At 40.7% G+C, this 23,429-nt stretch overlaps 1 protein-coding gene across 2 annotated transcripts in view; it reads left to right on the forward strand.

The window, feature by feature from the left end:
• The first annotated feature begins 2,675 nt into the window (after positions 1-2,675).
• LOC113167986 (potassium voltage-gated channel subfamily D member 3-like) overlaps positions 2,676-23,429 on the forward strand; it is an 82,591-nt gene continuing 61,837 nt past the window's right edge. For both annotated transcript variants that reach the window (XM_026368997.1, XM_026368998.1), the window contains exons 1-2: positions 2,676-2,961; positions 3,854-5,033. In XM_026368997.1, coding sequence (XP_026224782.1) covers positions 3,931-5,033 — 1,103 coding nt within the window. In that variant the 5' untranslated portion in view covers positions 2,676-2,961; positions 3,854-3,930. The remainder of the gene's footprint in view (positions 2,962-3,853; positions 5,034-23,429) is intronic.

Consider the following 23,429-nt stretch of genomic DNA (forward strand, 5'->3'; position numbering starts at 1 on the left):
GACGATGATCTGCGGTGGACTCACTACTGGGAGATGATATGAACAATGTACCCCATTTAGACTATTCATCATTAACGTTTTGTCAAGGAAACATCGCTAATTTGTTTCTTGAGGCACAGCAGGACAGAAAGGATTTAGAATTCTAATGTCAGTTTTGTGTCTTCATGTAATTACTGAGGGCAGTTGACCATGAAATCCAACCCACCTTGTTATTCAGTGACATTTGAATTATTGGAATCGCTCACAGACTCATCAGTTGCAAAGGCCAGTCTCCCTGCATTGTGTGTATGTGACTTGATGTGTCCGAACAATTGTGTTTGTGTGTGTGTGTGTGTGTGTGTGTGTGTGTGTGTGTGTGTGTGTGTGTGTGTTTTCTTGAGACGGCCAGTGTGAGTTTAAGGAGTGGGGACATTTTTCACTGGGTGAGGTCATTTTGGCCGTTCCTTATTTTGTCAAGGGGCCAGTTTACGGTCAGGGACTTAATTGAGTCACCAAAAGGTGCTTTTAAGATTTGCTATACAAGGACACAGAGATATAAACAAATGTGTGTGTGTATGTACAGTAATATACACAATATTCATATGTGATTCCATGTCTAATTACGTATAATATAAATCAGAAGAACCCAATCTATGAAATCAATGTAACTTTATAGTGATTAATGTTTTGTATGCATAACTACACATTTTTAATATTGTGGACATGTATGTCCATAACCATAATGAGATGACCACACGTGTTGCAGTATGTGTGTAAGATCCCAGCTGACTCAATTAGGGCTGCATATTGTTCTGCAAAGTATTGAATAATGTGAGGACACAGGCACTGAGTGTCTTAGTGTGAATATAAATGACCGTGCACTTGCACAACTTACTCTTCTCCCACTTACGAGCATTAGCATTGATGGCAGTGCAACATAATGTCAGCTTGACTGACATGTTGCTGTAAAGCACTGAAAAAGTCCAACTGTATTGACTCCTCTATGTCAATCAGACGGATAATAAGTAGGCCAGAACAGTAGTGGTCTTTACCACCTGCCAAAAAGATAAGCATAATGTAACTTTACAGTATTAATGTTAAAGAAGAAGATGTATTCACTGTACATGCTGCGCCTGCTTCTCTTCAATGCAACCAGTGATTCATCTGAGAGATTCATCTTTTGCTTTGCCGTCATTAGTAAACTAACTGTATATGTAGAGACGATCACCAGATGCTGCAGACACACAGACACACAGGAAAAAATGCAGCCGGAAAATATCATAGATCGAGATGCAGAATACTGCAGCTCAGACTCAGAGAACATAATTATATTTTTATGTTTTTGTAGCTTTCTGCCTGGTTGAATAAATGTCACTATGCTTGCTGGAGCTTACAATCTCCTTTAATATGTTTTCTTTCTACATATAACACATATCTCAAGGGTTTTCACTGGTCGAGGGTCAAGACCTGACCTGGGACCCAGATTTAACTGAATCCAAATAGACTTATCTTAACTGGTTTTCTGCCTAAAGTCTCAGATCTGTGCGTGAATAATATCAAACACCTGATTGGATCCAAATGGACCTGAGTAACCTCAGTGTCAGCTTTCATATTGTGAGAAATAATTATTCCAAATCAATAGTCTATAAAAAAGTTTATGCTATTAAATAGATTTTGGAATTAGCTTCGTGGATATAGTGGATCGAAAATTAATATCTTCTGTCTCACAGTTGACCGCGGATTGATTGTTGGAACAGGCTGCGAATATACGATTCTTAATTGTTTATATTTGAAATTACTTTTTCAATTACTTTCTATGTCTTTACATTCATTACTTCCTTTTTTTACTTCTAAGAACATTATTATTAAATTGCTCCTTTTTAATTGCTGCCAGTGTTTCCTTTGTATTTGGGTGAGTTCAGGGTCACAGCATTTTGAATAAGTGTGCCTCTTTGGGTGTGTTCACGTTGAGTTTCTCTTTTAAAAACATTGATTTATGCACATTGGGTTCATTTTTGGGAAGTTTCTTCCCCACAACTCTAGTGTTTTGGTTCACACTCACTGCTAATACCATCATTTCAGCTGCAGTGGGCATTTGTTTTCAGTTGTTATGGACAGTGAATAATTTAGCAGCCAAAGAGCCAGAAACGTCCCTGAGTAGAAAAAGACAGTGATACTGGTCAATTGGGGGCCAGAAACACAACTCCACATGCATTTTTGTAGTTAAAGTCAAAGGCCCAAGTTGATGTTGTATCTGGGGCTCCTCTTGGATGCGGCCCTGCTGGGATACACGCTGTGGATAACAGAGCGCACGCACTGTATGAATTATTGGACAGTTAATTCCTTTCTCTGATGGGCAGGAAACTCATTTGCTAATTCATTTTTGAGTGGCGACGGAAAGTTGTATCATCATCATCACGTTGCCTGTTTTTTTTTTTTTGTTTTGTTTTGTTTGTTTTGTTTTTTTCTCTCTCTCTCCTCATCAGCTACTAACCCAGTTTCTGCGCACCCATTCGAGACCTGATGGAGATCCAGGTTTCCCATATATGCAGTTGTGGTCCACAATCCCGCCCTGCGCAAAGGCAGAGTCAGAGAGAGGGAGAGAGAGAGGGAGAGAGAGAGGGAGAGAGATGCTGCTCCTCCTCCTCACTCGTGTCTTCCCACCACTCATCCCGAACAGCCGAGGTAAACGCTCCTCACGGCGGAGACCTCTCAGCGTTTTCCTCGACGCATAATGGGAACTGAATCGAAACAGCTGTGGTGCATCCGTCTCCGGTACTTTTTCGCCTTCACCAAAGCAGTGGCGTTTCTCTAGTTTGATTGTCCCCCTTTTCGCCGAATAACTTCTTTCCTTGTATAGATATATATATATATATATATTATTTTTCCAAACACGCTTTTCAGAAATAACCAAAGCTGCGACTTCCAACTAAACTGCTGTGGACCAAGGTCGCGTTGTTTTGGATGGAGTATTTTAAATCGGTGAGTTGTGCGACTGTGGCGACGATCAGAGCTGGTGATAGAAGCTGTGTTTGATGCTCAACCTGTTCGGATAATTGAACGATTATTGCTTGTTTCGTGTGGAGGATTGGTATTCAGTTTGTCCATCTAGAAATGTCAAAAGAAAATGCTCTAGCAGAGTCAGGCTATGTATCAGATTCAATCACGAATTTGCCATAACCATAAACTAACCTCATTAATTTTGAGTGAAGAGGCATCTGCAGTTTTCTAGTTTGTAGAACTCAACAGGTTTTAATGTCTCCTATCTCCCTATGAAGGAAACAGTAGCCTTGCAACATTGCCTCCGTTTATCAAAACCCCACCAATATAGATGTTGGTATGTTTTGTAATGCAGCTGATTTGCTTGAACCTTTTTTTTTTTTAAATTATTTTTCTAACTGTAAGATTCAGTGGTCTGTGGTTCTGTAAAAGCCTCGGCTCTAACTTAACAGTGGGAAACCGAAAATCTAGTCTTAAAGTAATTATAGGGAGGATGATGCTTATTGGGAATTGCAGTAAGTTCCTGTAATCGTGTTAAAGCTCTCTATCAAATAGAGATATATTTTCTATTTCATGCTGCAAGCGTTTCTCACCCCAAGTGCGATCTTCAACTTTATTTCCATCAAAGATACTTTTTTGCTGTCTCAGCTAGGCTGCCTTGTTATAGTATGACTTGGATTGTTTTTGTCTTCATTATTTTGTCTGCTCCTTGTTCCCACTGGCTCACATTATTTCTGTTATTTTGTGTTTCACTTTTTTTTCCCCCCCACATCTTTGACGTTGACGTATCTCAGTGTTTTTTCTGATTGCTCTCACTGTACCCCGATGATCAAACTTGCATTCCTACCAACTCCCTACCTCTCTTCCTTTTTAGATGGTGAATAAGCTGAAGTCAAGCTGGTTGTGAAGGTGCTGGACTTATTCCCCCCTACGCCCCAAGCCGGACACAACATGGCGGCGGGAGTAGCGGCATGGCTTCCCTTTGCCCGGGCGGCAGCGATTGGCTGGATGCCTGTGGCCAATTTGCCCATGCCAGTGGCGCCCACTGAGAAGAACAAGCGACAGGATGAACTGATCGTTCTCAATGTCAGCGGACGGCGCTTCCAGACGTGGAGGAACACGCTGGACCGCTATCCAGACACCCTGCTGGGCAGCTCGGAGAAGGAGTTCTTCTACAATGAGGAGACCAAAGAGTACTTCTTCGACAGGGACCCTGACGTGTTCCGCAGTGTGCTCAATTTCTACCGCACAGGCAAGCTCCACTACCCACGCTACGAGTGCATCTCTTCCTACGATGAGGAGCTGGCTTTCTTTGGCATCGTTCCAGAGATCATTGGTGACTGCTGCTATGAAGAATACAAGGACAGGAAGAGGGAGAATGCAGAGCGTCTGATGGATGACCAGGAGGACAACAAGGATGCTAAACTGCCCAACATGACCTTCAGGGAGACCATGTGGCGGGCTTTCGAGAACCCCCACACTTCCACCATGGCTCTTGTCTTCTACTACGTCACTGGCTTCTTCATCGCCGTGTCTGTCATCACCAATGTGGTGGAGACGGTGCCCTGTGGCTCGGCGCCCAATCAGAAGGAAGTGCCATGTGGTGAGCGATACACAGTAGCCTTTTTCTGCATGGACACGGCCTGCGTTATGATCTTCACCGTGGAGTACCTGATGCGCTTGTTTGCTGCACCCAGCCGCTACCGCTTCATGAGGTCTGTCATGAGCATCATCGATGTGGTGGCCATTTTACCCTACTACATTGGCCTGGTGATGACTGACAACGAGGACGTGAGCGGCGCTTTTGTGACCCTCCGTGTTTTCCGCGTGTTCCGTATCTTTAAGTTCTCCCGCCACTCGCAGGGCCTTCGCATCCTGGGCTACACGCTAAAAAGCTGTGCCTCTGAGCTGGGCTTCCTGCTCTTCTCCCTCACTATGGCCATAATTATCTTTGCTACCGTCATGTTCTACGCAGAGAAGGGTTCCAGCTCCAGCAAATTCACCAGCATCCCAGCCTCCTTCTGGTACACCATCGTTACTATGACAACGCTCGGGTAAGAACAGAGCAGACACCTCATTTATCTGGTTGTGAGCTGTGTGTGTGTGTGCGCAAGTGCAAGTGCATGTTTGTGGATCTGAGCGTGTGTGTGTGTGTGTGTGTGTGTATTTGCAATCGAGTCTGTTTTGTGTGAGTAAATATATGATTTGACTTGAAAGTACTTCAGAAGTCAGCGCTACCCTATCTTTCCCTACTTTACACATAATGCTAAGAGACATCAGAGAAATGGCAGTTTTCAGGAGACTGTGTCTACTGTGATTCACAACTGATGGTATTCTCTTAATGGAAGGGTAGCCACCAAGATGTTCTCTCTCAATACTGGCTGTGCCATTGTCTGCCCTTTATACATCACTGATAAGAGGGACAAAGACATGGAGACCTAAGTGTTCAAAGAAGCAGAGAAAAGAGGCTTTTTAGCAGCAGAGAACTTGTATAGATTACACCCTCGTTTCACCCTCACTTGTCCTGCGTTTAGCAGATGCACGCTTTCAGTTCGGAATGAACTGAAACACTGACTCTGCAGTTTGAGGGCCCTCCTCCTCCTCCTCCTTCTCCTTCACTCACTGTGTACAAGTTACACTAGTTGCTGGCCTTGAAAATTAAGCGCCTCTCGGTACAAAGGCTCTGATGCAGCATATCAAAATGCTCTCCATTCTAAGAGGGATGTGAGTGGTTCCGTCATTTGCATATGGTAACAGGCAGAGATAATTAATGTTATTAACACGCAATTGTAAAAGGCATACATGTTTCCATTATTCACTGAATGCCTAATTAACCTGCAGCAAAGAGCTGTTTCAATTGTTTCCTTTTTTAAAGTCATGAATTGGCTTTGATTGGGTCTCACGAAATGAAACCGTGAAGCACTTTGATGCGTTCGTTTCTTGAATTCCTCATGTCTCCCAACCTTTTCTTTTCTCATTTGTATGTCATCATATATTTCTATCACATATTTTATGGTCTTGAGAGGAACAATACATACATCATTAATTTTACACTGTGTGTATACACACACACACACACACACACACACACACACACAGAGTTCTCTGATGTGGCACTATTAGACCTAATGGTAATTTGTTTTATGAGCGTCCCTGTTGTGGATCTGTGAGTCAGGCTGAGAGGCTGACAAATTGCAGCATCCTGCTAAATGTCAGAGTCATAGAGGCCATAAATGGCTCTGAGCTCATTGCTATGACACACTTGGCACCCTGTCATCACGCCCTGCCATTCACAACCTGCCCAGAAGAGCTGGTGTTGAGCACATGTCTGATTCTGGATCATTTGTTTGGTCTGTGGATAGATGAATAGCCACTGAATCGTGGAGAACGGTGGGCCATTTTCTGCTCTGCTGTCTGTTAAATCTGTGAACATGCTCCGCGCTCGCCCACAACTCTCTTGCTCTGATGCGGTACCACCTCGTCCCACTGGAGTGAGACCTGAGACACTAAACCTCTCTTGTTCCAGTTACGGTAGGATTGTGGAAGAGGAGGTTGTGTGTGTGTGTGTGTGTGTGTGTGTGTGTGTGTGTGTGTGTGTATTTCTGTTTGCGTGTTAAGAGAGAGGTAGCTGTTAAACTTGTTGAGCTTCATCAGTAAAGCTAGGGCCAGAAGTGAGTGTCAGAGTGACTAATGATGTAACCCACCGCATCTGCTGACTAATCTTCTGGTCTCGGCTTTCAGTTTGTCATAAACACACAGTAATGCACACACACTTGCTGTAAACACAGACTATATTGTCTTTAACCATTTGGTTATGTCGAAATTAATAAAGACAAACATTGACTTTCATTTTTATATGCACATACTGTATGTTTTTCAGACCTTGTTTGTGTTTCCTTTTTTTTTTTTTTTGGAGAATCAACCAATTAACAAGACTCTTGTCATATTTTTAAAGTTCCACTCTTCCCCCACTACCTTGTACTGAAATTATTTTGAAAGCGTCCTGTCTGCCTGCTGTGCTGTGCTGCAATCTGACTGACTAAATAAAAACTATGCAAAATGATCATTATCCTGCAGATAATGTTTTCCTTGACTTCTAGTTTTCCTATCACGGTGCCTCGGGTCTCAGTTTTGTGCTGTTGAGACCGTGTTCTGCTTTGTTCTCGTTGCACAGGCGCTCATATCATCCACACTCTCATGTTTAATTTACTGTTAACTTGTGAGCTTTAGTCCTGGTGACATTTTTTTTACTGCACTTGTGTTTCTGGGTTTGTTTTTTTTGCGCACATCTATGTGTGCAGGTTGTGGCATGTAAGGCTGTGTTCACACATCTGTGCTCATTAGCGCTGTGCTTGTAAAAAGTTGCCCTATGTGTCACATACAGCACGTGCAGTCTTGTTAGCAGAGGCTTTTTGAGTCTTTGTTTATCTGGCAATAACAAACCTCTATCAGAATTCAGAATCCCTGTTTATCAGTGGCCAATGAGATACCAGGTGAATGGCGTTTTGTATTGCAGCCATCCTCTTTCTTTCTCCAAATGGCAGTTCCTTTAGTGATAACAGCGTGTCAGAAGAGAATAAAAATGGAGACTGGGCTGAGGCAAGAGTGAGAAAATAAGGGACAGAGGAAAAACACACAATTGGACATCTGTTTATTGCATCTGACTTTCTAGTTATTTTAAAAGCAGATTGCAGGAAGACAAAATGACAGCGAACATATTTTTGTTTAACTGGAATTGGTGCAACCAAGATAAGAGTCCACAGTACTCAGGAGCAGACCCTAGGGCTGTGCAGCTCCTTATGACCAGCTGGACAAAAAAAGCTTTAACCAGCCAAGCGAGTTACCAACCAGCACCGTCATGTTTGATGCACTGCGCTCGCTCTCTAGCAGGGCTAAAAAGATAGGAGACAGGTAGGCACACAGTAGTGAGGCTTTAGCTAAATCACAGACATTTAGACAATACAACCTGTGAGGGATTTTGTTCCCCGGGTTGTTAAACAAATTGATTTTGACCTTTTGAATAATAATAACTTTGAGCATTTTTGGCTGAACCTGTATTATAAACTCTTGTCTGGCTGGGAAGGAGGAGTGTGTGTGTGTGTGCTGGTTTGTGAGAGAGAACATAGCTCCAGATTTCATGCAGTTCATGTCTCTTTTTCTACTGGGATTACACTCTAATATCTTTAGTTATTATATATTTAGACTCTAGCAAGGAGTCAGTTGAATGTATTATGTTTTTTCAGTGTTGACACAATGCACATTAAAATGCTAATTCAGTCAGATAGGAGTGAGATACTCCTCAACCTGCATCTTATCAAACTTTCACTGACTGCACCACTCGAGAAACTAATTTTCTCCACAAAGATAATTGACCAAGCGTTATCTAATTAATAGAAGGAAATAAATTGCTCTTTCTGTATGCAACTGTGAATATTCACCTTTTGAATGGCCTCTTCTCTGTTTCTTTTTTTCTTTTTTTCAAACTGAATTTTATCTCATGATGGAGGACGTGTGAAAGCCTGTCATAAAGATGCCCACTGGTGGTTTGAATCTCTAGAGCATCTAACTCCAAATGCTTCTCTCTGCTGTTAGCCAGAGAGAGTGGGGGAAAAAAAGGGTTTGAAGTGGTGTAGAAACTACTGTCAGTGTTGGTCTGTTGCATGCAGCTTGCTGGCAGCTCAAAGGGTCCAGACTCTTGTGACTGATGGAGGAAGCAAACCCAGCATTAGAGCACTATAGAAAGCTATTATAGTTAACAAATATACCACTAGTCACTGCGGGAGCTATTAAACCATTAGCTCTTGGACCTCCAGTTGGTTCAGTAGTTCATACAGTTCTGGTGTGTTGCCCATTGATAGCTGGCTCTGCAAGAAAAATAGAGTTTTTAGTTTTTAGTTTTGTTTTTGAGAGTCTAGGAAGATTGTCCTGTAATATCCAGTTGGATCTAATGTGGACGTGCTTTACATAACTTCAGAGGTAGTTTTATGTGTAAACAACAGAAATGATCAGCAACTCTTAGACCCTCTGGTTTTTTTTTTAAAATGAGTTTGTATTAATGTTGTTAGTTTGGTTGGTTGTTGTGTACTATGACATCTACTGTTGTCATCACAATCTATAGGCTGTTCTCTAGTCTCATGTCTATTTTTCATGAAGAACCATCACAGCAAAGTTAGGATGAATAAACAAAACGTCATTTCAGTCAGATTAAAGACCACTGTTGGCTTTATCTCGGTCGTGTTTTGTGTGGTTCCATATAATGTTTATTGTCTTGTTACTGCAGTGGCTTTGTACCTCAGCTGTGGCGTTAAGCATTTTGTTGGTATTATTTGAAAAGCTTTTGCTTTCTTTATACACAGAAAACACTGAAGATATGCATAATGCCATGATGGTCAAAAAGCTGTTCGCACTCATTTTCACATCAAGTTTAGACTTATTGAGAACATCATTGCCAATCATGGTTTCAGGTTTCATTTTATAATTTGCAATTTGCAGTCTCTTTATGAGATTACAAACAGATAGAGCAAACACTGAGAAATAAAAACTAGTTCTAGTGCTGTAATAAAATCCACTGTATTATACACAAGAAGGGATGTCAGCCATTCTCTTTTCAGCTTTCCGTCCTTGCACACTCATTAGGCTTAACCAAAATGTGAAGTATTGATGAGAGCCGGAGTGTTGGCTGGCTTGTGTTGTAGTCATTAGCCTTGCCATGCCTTAGTCTGATTAATATCGCTGTCAAAGACCAGCTTCTTTTGATCATTGCTCCTCAAAGATCAATGCACTGCCCCCTTTATCTCAGACAGTCACACTAGATATCTCACATGTTGCCTGTGGGTCAGGAGTTGTATATGCATGAACTAGATGTATGTAGGGGCCGTCTGCAGATTGGGTGCATACGCCCTCTTCTGTTCCCTCACGCCTATGATGTGTATGTGTCTGTGTCCTTGTTTGTGTGCATATGTGTCTTGAATGTATTCCTGTCTTTCCACCCTTTTTCATAACCAAATTGTTGCTGAACTTTGATTTATAGATCCGACTGCTTGTGTAAAATGGTAATCATTGCAGTAACAAGACATGAGGAGGCCATAGTTAGTGTTGCCAATTAGCACTAACTATGATGAGTGCACGACTGAAGCATGCAGTCGCACCTAAATGTGATGCCACTGACCCTTTATCTTGGACTTAAGAGGGCAGTTAAGGAAGTAATTTGTCCAAAGTGATTTAGGTCGAGTTTTTTTTAACCTTTTCTTTTTTTAACGTCACAATTAATGGTAGGCTGACCTCTGCTGATATCAGTTGGGACTTATAAAGATAGGAGCTCATAGGGACACGGAGTGTAATGATTTATGCCTCCATCACATAGCTGCTACATGTCCAACCTTTAAGAAATGAGGAATAAATAACTTCCTGGTTATTTAGAAATGGAAACGTTGAGATGAAAATATGTGTATACAGTAAAAGCACTCCAGTGGTTGTACTGTAACAAATTTCTTTAATCAAGATCATTCCAGCACGCCCCATTTGTAGGGTATTTCTGCACTCAGACAGCGTTTCACGGTACCGTTAATGGACAGAAGATCATGAGTCACAGATTTCACTTCCTGACAATATTCTCCAGAGGCGTTATCTCTCTCTCTCTCTCTCTTTATTATTTTTTATTTATTTATTTTTTTACTTTTGTGTTTTTCTGTTTTGCAGCAGTAAACAGCCGATGAAAGCTATGGCACAATAGTCATTTGGCAGGAGTCCAGCTAAGTCTGCAGAGTGTAAATAACAGTTGAGAGACTGGAAAGTCTTTGTAACTTCATTTTAATATAGCAGTGCTTGCCATGAATTATGGATTAATTACGTCTCCTTTCTACACCGACAGAGGTGGGTGCAACCTAACATCACATCATAAATCAGAAATAAATTGTGGATTGGAGAATAATAGCAACATGTGTGTATATTTGTCTTCTTTCTTTTTTTTTTACCGCCTGGAGATTAAAACAAGAGGGAGTGTAATAAAAACCTTCAGTAATGTCTGCGGTATAGTAACCATTCATCTCCATGTGGTTTCTTTACTTCACTTTCTGTACCTTCTCTCACTGACATTGAAGTAATTCTTTAAAATGAAGGTACAGTACTAATGCACACAAATGCACAAATCATGTATTAGTAAAAGTGAATCTTTAACATCCCCCTGTTGTTTTCCCTCAGTCTGCCTTTTACAGTAGAGAGACATAAGGAGATGCTATGCTCTATCCTATTGCTTCTAACCCAGCCCTCTGATTTCTAGGCTCCTTTCCTCTGCTGCTTAAGAAAAAAACAGAGAAACAAAGGTCGGATAGAAATGTCAGTCCGTTTTCACCCATCTCACTTTAGTATCTCTTTCTCTCTCTCTATCTCTCCGCCACAGCTCCGAGGAGGACAAGCTCAGTCTGTCTGTTTTTTTTTGTTTTTTGCTGCAGACTGAAATCTTGACTGTCAGATGAAATTTGATGGAGATATTTATTGTTCCCAGATGGTGAATCATATTGGCAGGATCACCAATAAGCCAATATTTCCACTCGTCTAAGATGTCATTTAATGATATGAAGCAGTTTACCTAAAACAAATGAGATCATTTCTGTCAGCTTTAACCCCTGCTAGTGGTGGGAAGAGGAGATAGTATATTCTGTATATATACTATATTCTGTATAGATATATAGATAAATTATTATATAATATTATATTCCAAAAATGCCTACCCTGATACCTGATGTGTGTTGAAGCAAGTCCGACAAAGCAGAGCTGAATCTCAGATGTATTATTTTGTTTTTGCTCCATTTGGAGAATAGATAGAAGAACAGCTTCGGTGTTGTTGTTGTTGTTTTCTTTTGCAGTGATCTTTGCAGGCTGTGCTGTGTGGCTTTAGATTTGTGTTTTTGTTTCCTGTTTGACTTCTCTCTCATTCACTACCCCTAACCTTCTCTACTTTCTGCTTCTTGTTTTCGTCTGAACTGATGTGTATCCTGAGGCAGTGTGTGCTCACGTTTGTCTTGAGTAATGTTTACGGTTTGTTCGTGTCCCACTGTGAACGCATATGTTTAGTATGTTCACTTCTGTATCTCGATGCACCTTGCTGAAAGTAATTATGTGCTTCCACATTTAGTTTACATCCGTGCCTGCCGAATTGGGAGTGTACTGTGTTGGGGTTATTGTAAAAGCAGAGAAATCACTAAAGTAATTTTCCAGGTCTGCAGTTCCTGTGTACACAGCAATAACTCACAGTGTTTTCATGTTTCTCCTCATGCTAATAAAGGTAACGTACAGCTCCCTCGACAACAGATTGGACATCACTCGGTGTGTAAACATAGCATGTGCATCTTAATAAATAACTGATAGCACAAGTTTTCCATTGACTGCTCCAGAGAATAGGCTCATTCAGCATGACAACAACAAAATATACCAGCTGTTTAAGATACCAAAGCCTTAACAGAATCAAATTCTAAGTAAGACAACATGTTTTATCACCTCCTTCTATTTTAATCAAGAAACGATCTATAATTTTATATTTATGAATTGATGTGTATCAGACCTTGCAGTGTTGAGGATCATTTCTCCTTAGAGCGCTGCTTCAGCTCAGCTGTAGGTCTGATGGGGTTGACTCTCTTGAGGTTATTCCACAGCATCTCTAAGGTCTGGGCCATTTCAAAAGTCAGATTTCCTTCTGTCTGAATGAACAAAAACATGAAAGTAACCCTACTGCTGTGTAGTACTTTACTTTGAAGTTTAAGGTCATTGTCCTACTACATCACCCAACCTCTGCTGAGCCATTCTGACATTTTCCAGTAAGATATTTTTAGAAACTTGGGAAATCATTTTCCTCTTGATGTTGGTCCTGTGGTCCACAGGCAGCAAAGCAGCCCCAAATCATCATGCTCCCCCCACTCTACTGTGAATTTACATGATTTCACTTTGTTATGCTGGTATACACCATATATAATTCTGCGTGTTCTTCCCAAACATTTTGTAAATACAATTAATATTTTTTGCGTGTCTGTGTGAACATCCACTACAACTATATTGTAGACTCACTTTTCACCTTTATGCTTTTTTGTGAATGTCAAACTCAAACAATGCTTTGAGCTAGATTCTAACCATAGCATGTTGACATTTTATAATTAGCACTATGCACTAAGTACAAATGGGGCTGATGGGAATGTCATGTTTTAACTGAAGTACTCGACAAACTAAACATTTGATGGCACTAAATAAAAAAGCCAGAGAGGTAACAAAAGTCCTTTCCCTCATCCTCTTCCACATTTTTATAGGAATTCATCCAACAGGTGTAGTAATACATTATTTCAGTCTAGACTTGTAAGTGGTGGACTGACTGACAGACCCTCATTGGCTATACTGCTAGGAAAGCTACTGTATAAATTACTTCTTTTTGTACCAGTACAAGGTCTAATATAATGTAGATGGCTTACAAAGAAGATGTACTTGCAGTAGAAAATTGCTTCAAATCCTCAAAATAAATCTGCAAACGATCACTTCTATATGAAGAATCAATAAGACCAGATTAAACATGTCAAAAAGAAGGAATGCACTATAGTAGAGCCGGCACCTGCTGCTTGTGTTTTTCTGTTTGAGGTCACACGAGTCAATACTACACCCCAGTCTGCCTCCCAAAAGCTGCCACTGAAAAGATTTTTTTCACCTCGACTAGATGCTCACTCAGACTCCCCTGTTTTGTTGTTGGTATGTATTTTACCCTCTTTTCATGCAGAGGTCTGGATGGTTGCCCATTTTTTGAAAAGAAAAATCGAGCACAAGGCCTTTCAAGCTTTAGCGAAATGCATTTACCTGGCCACCTGTCAGCCAAAGGGGGTGGGATCGGGGGGTTTGTTGTGACTCAAGGGTAATTGACAGGGTCTTTCACTAAGGTATTTCAAGTGTGCGCTTTGTATTTCCAAACCTTTTTCATCATTGACGTGCCATGCTTGCAAATGCTGACTTGTCATAGGACACTGTGTCCTGTCTAACTTCACCTCAACTTAACTGGGCTAAGTGATTGAAGTGATGCTCAAGGTGTTGACACAAAAAAAACAGTACATCAGAAGTGTGAGCGTTTCATTATAGGAACTGTCTTTCTTCCTCCCATCTCCGGTCCCTCCCTGTCTCTCTTTCACTGTCTGTCACAGCTGATTGCCTCCAGCTACGCCTTCCAAGCCCTTCTCCACTTGGGCCCACTCCTCCAATTCAATTACCAGCAGGCTCTCTGTGAGGGGCCTGAAAAATGAGTCGGGCATAATCAGTTTTATTTAACACCAGCATGTTAAATAGCATCCTGGACATCTGATGGGTGCAACTCACTGAGTGGGTCTAAAGACACACTGTGAAACCAAACCCACCACTTGGAACCCTGGACACTTTCCTAAAACACTTATTTGATTGTTATGCAAAGGGCCTATCATTGGTTTATGATATACTATTTGCAAAAATAATAATCTTTCTATCAGTCTGATCTCTCTCCATTTAGGGTTAATTAGCATATGATTTTTAGCTTTAGATTTTTTTTTAGCATGCAATTATGCCCAGCAAAGACAATGGCATGGCATGTATTGTAGTATATTGTAGCTCAGAATATGGATCATGTCAAGTGAAATTAGTAAAAAAAAAAAGTGAAATATTAAAGTAATGGCATTGCTAAGTTGAGTATTTTTATTTTCGTTTAATTAAAAGAGTTATACTGATGATGGGCCACAAAGTGCACACACATGTTTACTTAATTCCCCTTTTGTTTTCACTACATTACATAAATAAAGACTGATTTGAAGATGATTACGACAAATATTGTTGCATGATTATTGTACTGTTGCAGTTGTTTTATTCGACTGGCTCTAGATTAAGTTGTCTGTGAGCAAATACCACATTGTAAACAATTATGGATTACACAGTATTGTGTCCACTGGGCAGACATGCTCATTACAGACTGGATAATGGGGGCTGAAGTGGATGTCAGTGATAGTCCTCCATATATGTAGGCCAAGTTATAGAAATAAATCGCCTCTTATTTCCCTGTAGAGAATGAGATAACTGTTGTCTGTAACACTCTCATTAATCTTCCAAGATTTGCAGCCAAAAGCTTTTGAACAGGTAGACATCATTGTTCCATTTTTTTTTTTTGTGCTCTCACTTTCGCACTGACATGCATGCATTATCACATGCGCACGCGTACACACACACAGACACACACACACACACTGTCTCTCCCTGCATCTATGTCTTTCTTTGTGTACTGTAATTCATAAACTGTGTTCTGTGCTGATTATCCAGGGTGACAAAAGCAATTGTTCTGCTACACTAAATCTGTGGGGATTAATGCTTGTCTCTGGAGCTGTGCCCTCTGCTTTACTGTACTGTACTCTGCGTGTGTGTATTCGCCTCTTTTCTTCTCCCCACCCTGACGAGCCTCACTGAGGATGGTCTTACTGGATTTCTTGTCATGACATTTGATTTGCTGCAGTTTGTTAATTAAAAAAAAAAAAAAAAAAAAAGTATACCCCTCACAAAATGGCTGAACATAGTAGCCAACACTGATCCTGCAGCTCTGGATTTCTTTGCTGTATATTCTCATTGTAGTTTCAGTACATGCGCACAGGACATGTCCTTCATAAAGATGGGAATCAAGTTATTTTTTTATCCAGATGTCTTTTGGGGATTACCCATGCTGAGGGATTAGTCCTGCCATGTGCCATCTGACAGCGCCGAGCACTGGGAAGAGCATAAAAGTCAAGTCATGGACTAACACCATTAATAGATTTCAGTAAGCCTTTTTTTTTTCCCCCTTCAAAGGTTGACTAGTGGCAATATTAATTCAATTTCCAACCCCCTCTTGTGAATAACCCATCATCTACCTCTATGCTCTGCGAGGAGCAGGGCCATGGTCCAATGCTGCTGAATAAGAAGTCTCCTCAAAGGATTTTCACCAGCCTCATTTCACAGGAGACAGTCTGCATTATGTTTTAATCTTATTAGCATTGAATTAACACCACATCAATGACTTGCTCAAAACAGAGAGCTTGTAGGCTCATCAGTTTTGAGCTGATATGCAAAACAGATTTAGACACACCTCTGAAAGCAAGGTACTCCTCAAAGCTATCAGTGCACTGTGGGTAACGGATAATGCGGATTGCACCGCACAGAAACCGTTTTAGTCGTTAAGAGGAGATGGTCACTCACCATCTTGAATTCATGACCGATAACAATAAAGCTATCAAATCTACCTGATGCATGAGCAAATTGATTTGGTTTTCTGAAAAAACCTTAAAGGACATAAAGCATACGTCTGAAGGTTGCCATTAAATGTACATGGGAGTGAGGGAAGTTGTTAGTAATTTTGTATTTACAGGCTATGCATTTGAAGTTATACATTTTGAAATAAATCAACTGATGCTTAATTGAGGAGCTAAACTGCAAAAGTGTCTATTGTGAAACTTAAAATCTAATTTCAAATTTTTCTTTTAACCTAGCGTCCTTTAAAACACTAGTGTTAATTTTCTGCAATAAATCATTCAGTTTAGATTTATGAAGATAAATGGCTAGAAATGTAATTTTGCAGCAGCACACACACACACACACAAAAAAAAAATCTTAATTGCATATGTAATCCAAACTGTATCAGATAGCTCTCTTATCTCTTTTCTTTCTGTGTTTCTTTTTAAAACAGATTGCTTTTCAACGCTTGCACTCATCTCGTCTCTTTCTCTCTGCCTCTTGTTTCTCTCCCCTCCACTTGCAATGTAATGCTGATGTCGTGGAAACATTTTTTTGACTTCAATATGTTTTTAGAAGTGGAACATTTCCTTTACAGGTTGTTCACTGTGTTGCCCTGCAGTTCACAAGAATCTGCCTATACTCTCTGCCCCCCTTTGTTTCACACATGCATGCACACACACACACACACACAAATACCTTGACTTTGAATCAGCATTTCTGCAGTGCGCAGCCACAGCCTCCACTCAATCCCGACTATATTTCAATTAATTTATCAGTGTGTTTGTGTTCTGTGCTCAGTAACCTTGGGCATGTGTAGGCAAACAGCAGGGGAATCTCATCTCCCCAGCATGTTTGTGAGGTGAAAGAGAAAATTATCTGCTGTTCATTATTAGTACCACACAAATGAGGGAGGAAAGGGATGAAGCACACAGACACATAAAACCTCAGTGAAACACAAAACGACAATTGCGTACATAAGAACGACTGGTGCACAACTTAATCACACATTTCAGAAAGCATCCTTGCTAAGAAGTTGAAAAAAGCTCGGTGGAGCTTGTACTTCAGTGAATTTAATCTAGACATTTTCCATTGCTTCTCCAGAAGAATAAGAATTAAATGTATGTCTCTCTGCAGAGAAATGTGTGATCTGCTGTCTGGTAACTTTGTCAGTAGCAGATGGATTATTTTGTACGTTAAAGCAGAAGCACATCAATGCAACTTATCAAAACTTAATTTAGCTGCTCCCTGCTGCACTTCAAAAAAGATGATGCCTGGCTGCAATGTGACGATTAGTTAGATTGGAAATAGTCAAACTACTAAAACTACTGCGAGTGAATCATTATTACTTTTAGTTTTACACCATATCTTTCTTTCTTTCTTTTTTTATATATATATTGATAACATTTGAGAAAAGTTAATAGACATGTCTATAAAAAAAAGCATGTTTGCTGTTTAATGATTAACTATTACCCCAATGAAGACTTTTAAGTTTAACTTCTAAAAACACCCAATCTATGTGTATAACAGATCCCAGAAGACTATTTTCCTCACTTTATTTATTATCTTAATATGTCTCAATGGGTTATCTGTACAATCTGGACTAAATAGGTAATATGGGAATACACAACAAGTATTTCCACCTGCTGCCTTGCTCTTCATGCACAGTATTTTGAGATTTGCATGCTATACTGTGTCATTTAGCACTATATGTATATAACTATTCAGTTTTTGCACTTCTGAAATACTTAATACTATATTATACTATACTAAATGTATAAAAACACACAAAAAACATTTCACTCTACCTTTGTTCACAGTTTCCATAGTAATCCCCTTTCTTGTACCCAGCACTGCATTGTGAGTGACTTGTCTGCATGACTAAAGCGCCTGCACCATCCTAGGGGATTTATCTATGCAGTCCAGGTTTCTATCTACTCACATTACCAATGTGCCTAATCAGTGTTGGATCGTGATGATAGCGGCAGTCTAATGGGTGGATATAGATCAGGCTGCAGTGATGGATGTTGTGGTCAAGTGCTTTGGACTGTAATGAATGTTCCCAGGCCAGGTGGACCAGGCTGGCAGCAGGTGGCTGTAAGTGGAGCAACAGCTTTCCAATAGTTTCTGTTGGCCAGGCACGCCATGACTAGACGCACCTCTGGAAGACTGTTTACCTACACAGGGTTTGATGAGCCACATCTATGTGTGAGCTAGAAACATATTGTCAAGTTAGAAAAGAAATCTAGAGGCTGAGGCTGCCAACACACATCACACAGCTCCAGAAGCACAGAGACAGTGTTTCTGTGTTGGTTGTGCTTGAGCTGTACCGTAGGGGAGCTGTGACTTTTATACAAATGCAGATGAGGCCCGGGCTGCTATAATTAGCATAGGTTGGACTGTGGATCTCACATTTCAACTCTCATTTCTTTGTTTTCTTTTTCCTCCCCACAGCATTTCCAAACAGCTAAAGCAGAGCTTACATCTTCCATGAAGAGTTGTTAATATTAGATGTCTCGGTTCTTCTCTTCATCTGATCTTATCTTGCTGTTGATCATCAGTGAGTTTGGCCAGTCTGGCCTGTTCTATCACTGGCACAGACAAAGAGGGAATGCAGCGAGAAATTCAGAGTGAGGAAAAAAAAAAGGAGTGTTGAGTGAGAAAAAACTTGTCTGGATGAAGTTGAGGAGTGCAATCTTCTGAACATCAAACGAGGAGAACTAGACAGTGAAGCAGAGGATAGAGAGATGGTCAATGAGCAAGCTAAAGTTTTTACAGAGCACAGATAGAAAAGTGGTTTTGTATTTAGGTGTGTCTGTCTTGTGTTTTTCCTCTCCCTGTAGAGAATCTTTTAGGCACAACTGACTGGCCTGTGCTCCAGTCTCCAGCCGTGAGGTCACCGATGTGTGTTCTACACAGAAGCCATGCTGGGAAACAGCATCCGATTTGGGCCAGACCTCATGGGCAAGCAGACTGGTACCAAGAACCTGGCCAAATGCTTTTAGAAATCCACAGATGGCTCCTATTGTGGGCTGCATCGTTCCAAATATGTATTGCATGTGGATCTTTGTGTGCGTGTGTGTGTCTGTGTGCATATGAAGATAAAGTGGGAGAAGCAGATTCAAAGTGGAGATATATCTTGTTTCAAGAGTCAGACTGTATTTGTATTAAAATACCAGATGATGTTTGTGTTGCACAAAAATCTTATTTGTACTTTTTGTTTATATTACTTTTTAGCTTCACTCGCCTGTGTTTTGTCATTTTGGCTGCACCTAATATTGTCGTGCTCTAAGGTTTGGTCATTAGTTTCCTTCTTCATGTGCCCCCCACAGGTGCAAAGACTAAATAAATTAACAAGGCAAAGACGGCAATAATTATATTAGGTCTTTAACATAGCCTAAAACCAACAAAACATGAGGATGTGAGCACAATCTTAATGGATAGAAGCCTGTCGCGCGTGCATATTGATGATTCATGCTTAAAGTATGATTATTAGTCTTTTAAGTCATGCTAACAACATGGGATGAGAATGCATGTTGGCTGGTAGGTCCACCACTTTGACCCGGAACAAATTTCTTTAGTAAATTTGGTACATGTGTGGTTCCCACAAGGCTAACATGGTACCTGAATAATTCTGTCCCTGTCAGTCAAGCTACGTTTTATTGTTTGTGCATGACCCCCTCCAGAGAGTGACTCAGAGAGATGGAGACAGAAAGAGACAAGAAACAGTCTCCGTGGGGGACAGATGCAATTATGATTGGGCCAAAGTCAGGAGATGGTGCAATTCATCAGACCATTTATGAGAGGATGATCAGATAAATGCTTTAGTAAGTGGAGACCAGTCACAGCATGGGGTGATTGATGTGATAGCAATATAATTCAATAAGCGATTGTGGCCCCTGCACTGCAGCATTACAAGCAAAGATGTATTGCAGAACGGAAACCCGTGTTTAAATTGTGTGGTAATTTTGCCACAGTAGATGTGACTCTCTCTGTGCCATCAGTCAGGATGCTGCCCCTCCTCTGGGCTGATGTATTGTGTTTAGAGTGGTGTTTGAGAAATTGTCTGGATTTGTTACAGCTGGGATGTTTAGTATTGCTTTATGATCAAATTTATTGATTGATGTCACTTAATCCATTTGTGTGTGTGTGTGTGTGTATCTCTATTTTTTTCAAAGCCCAATCATTTTGGGATTAACGAGTGATTGAATGGCTTTATGGATATAATCCTGATTTGATTTCATCATGATATGATTTTTTTTTTTTCCTTCTGCTTCCTTCCATAGTGCACTCAATTTAATTTCAACACATTAAATTTACGTGGTTTCGTGGAGGCTCTCTGCACCTTTGCCTCTTGGCTGGCAAAGAAAATATTGGGGGCAACAGTTATCTTCAGTCACTCATCTGAAAAAATGGTCTGTAATTATGTTAGTTATGGTGGCTCTATCGGCAGTGATACCAGACTGCCAAATGTAAAAATGCACAGAATCATCATGTATCATAGCCAGACAAAACCTCTCTTACTCTGTGGTTTGAACACCTATTGGCATATATCACACATGCAGGCTAAAAATAGAAACCATCCACACTCCCATCAGCAGCCCCTCCCTTCTGTTATCTCCCCTTTCTCAACACAGCCCTCTCCTTCTGTCTCCTTCCCACCCCCTTCGGATTCAGAAAACTCTCACACCATCGTGCAGAATATACACTTTGTGTATATTTTAACAGGCAGTTAAATGTTAGTTAAAGGGCACACATGACAATGAGGTGTAATAGTTTTTTTTTGTTGTTGTTGTTGTTGTTGTTGTTTAGTCTCTGCTGCTCGGCTATTTGCGTTTCCGTGGTAACCCTAGGCTGTAAATGAGAGTTACGTGTTGAGTACATAATTATAACACGCTCTCACACACATTCGAAGAAGCAGCAGCGACGATGCCCACCTAAGAGGATCAGTGGTAGAGTGTTAAGATCCCTGTCCTCCATTTTCAGCGTATCTTAATCCTAAATTTGCTCCAAAAATATGTCTCCATCTGTTTTCTTATCACAAAGTCCAAGCCTTTATCTCCCTTTACCGACGCTTGCTTTGTCTCTCTTGTAACTACAGCTCTGTGCGTTTTAATTACTGAGGTGACCTGATAAAACAGTGTTCCAAGGGTTTCTGCCTCTTTATTCCTCCCTCTCTTGTCTCTCCAAGTGCAAAAGGCAAGTCAATCAAACGATTCCTCATTCTGCACAGCAAAACTGGATAACGCGCACTAACTCACTTTGTGTGCCCTGTGTCTACATTTCGCACCTGTTGCGGCTCGAACTGCGCAGTGCGACTGTTTGTCATGATCAGATTGTCATCCACACAGCTATATATGACTGTGCCTTTGTGAAACACAGGCAGGAACCAGCTGTTACCCCAAATAGCTCTTGGCTGTTGCAAGCTCTGTTTGTTGCTTTTGGTTGAGGTTTGGGTCTGTGCATGTGTGAAACAAATTGGATGTCTACTTTTTGGTCCATTAGTTCTGAGCTTCCTATTTAATTTCTTCTTATCTTTGTCTTGTGCCACTCTCCTCTCTTTCTTTATAGAGAAGTGTATGTGTGTGTGTTTATGTGTGGCAATGCCTCCCCGCAGACTTCTCTCTGCTGATGATTGCTCTGGCCATTTCCCTCTGAGGCTCTCCCCAGATGACAAATTCACACATTCATTATCAGCTTCCTCTTTTCCACAAAATCAATAGTCTCTTCTTAGTTTTCCTGCATATATAGGATGGTGGTGCTGCAGTTTATTTTCAGCATGCGTGGTGTAAATTCAAACACAGAGAAAAACATACTGTACCTTAAACCTGAACATCAGCCACTGTAGCCTGTAATTATAGAGACATTAAAATGGTAAATCTCAAATGTACCATAACAGAAATACAAGTGGAGAGTTTTTAAGTCAGCAAACTGGCTCGGTAATAGCACATAAGTTTGCTAAAATGGACAACTGGTCACACCAGACCAAGTAAAGCTACAGTTGCAAAACCCTTGTGTGCATTATATTTAGCATGAGTGAATTTCTGATTGTATTACTGCAGGAAGGAGAGTGTGCTGCATTGCCGTAAGTGACAGCCAGCGTGCTATTAGGATTGTGTAGCAAATCAGCTGTCTGTGAGCCTGCGAAGCAAGACCCCTTACAGCAGCAGGTCAAATATCTGACCGCCACCAGAGCTGAACGAAACATCTGTCACACACAAGTTTATATCTCTGCTTATTATTTTGAGGATGTCGGGTAATGGACGAACATGAGAATTGCAAGGCAGGCAGGAAAAAAATGACATGGTAGGAAAGGGCATATGCACATGAATGATGCACAGGACGTGCCATTGTTGTTGAAAGCAGCTGTCGGGGGAAGATACCTTTGACATTCATATGAAGATTGAATGGCGGTATGATTCATTTGTCTACCATTGCTTTGTCTGTGATTCTTACTGTACTGCCACCATATATTATTCATCAGCACAGAGGACAGGGAGTGACAGACAGACAGACACACATGCACATAGATTTTGAGTAAATTTAGACAAGCTTAAAAATGTTTGGTTCTTTAGAAAGACATAAAAAACTCTTGACGTGCCTGCTGTATGCATTTGGTTTGTCATAGAGTAAAACAAAGAAGCTGTGAAATGAACTGAACTCTTGGTTACTTTACAAAGATCTTCTGAAATGGTCTGAAAATGTTGAATGGGCTCACACAAGGGCATAGCTCAAGCATACTGTTGAATTCGTTTCGCAGGTACCATCAATCACGTAATCATTGCATCAGCCTATTTAAAGGGAGAAAAAATTCTAATGATCCTGTTTGGACTCATTGTGGTCAGCACAGTGACCATGGACAAGAGAAAGAAATAAAGTTGTCTGAGGAGATAAGGAAAAAAGTAATTACCAAGCACTGTCCAGGTTAAGGCTGCAAGACCGTCTCCAGGCAGCTTGACGTCCCCATGACCACAGTTGCTAATGTATTAGGATGTTTAAGGTCCATAGAACCGTAGCCATCTTCCCCATATGTGACCGCAAAGGGAAAATGAACCCCCAGATTGAACAGAAGGAATGAATGAACGAATGAATGGTGAAATAATAACTCGTCACAACAGGTCTTTACTTTTATTTATTTATTTTTAAGAGCAACAATGCTTCTCACTGAATTTAATTTTATTTTGTCGGTAGATAGGCTCCTTATGCGT

The sequence above is a fragment of the Anabas testudineus genome, chromosome 7 (genome assembly GCF_900324465.2).
Source record: "Anabas testudineus chromosome 7, fAnaTes1.2, whole genome shotgun sequence".
NCBI classification, from domain to species: Eukaryota; Metazoa; Chordata; class Actinopteri; order Anabantiformes; family Anabantidae; genus Anabas; species Anabas testudineus.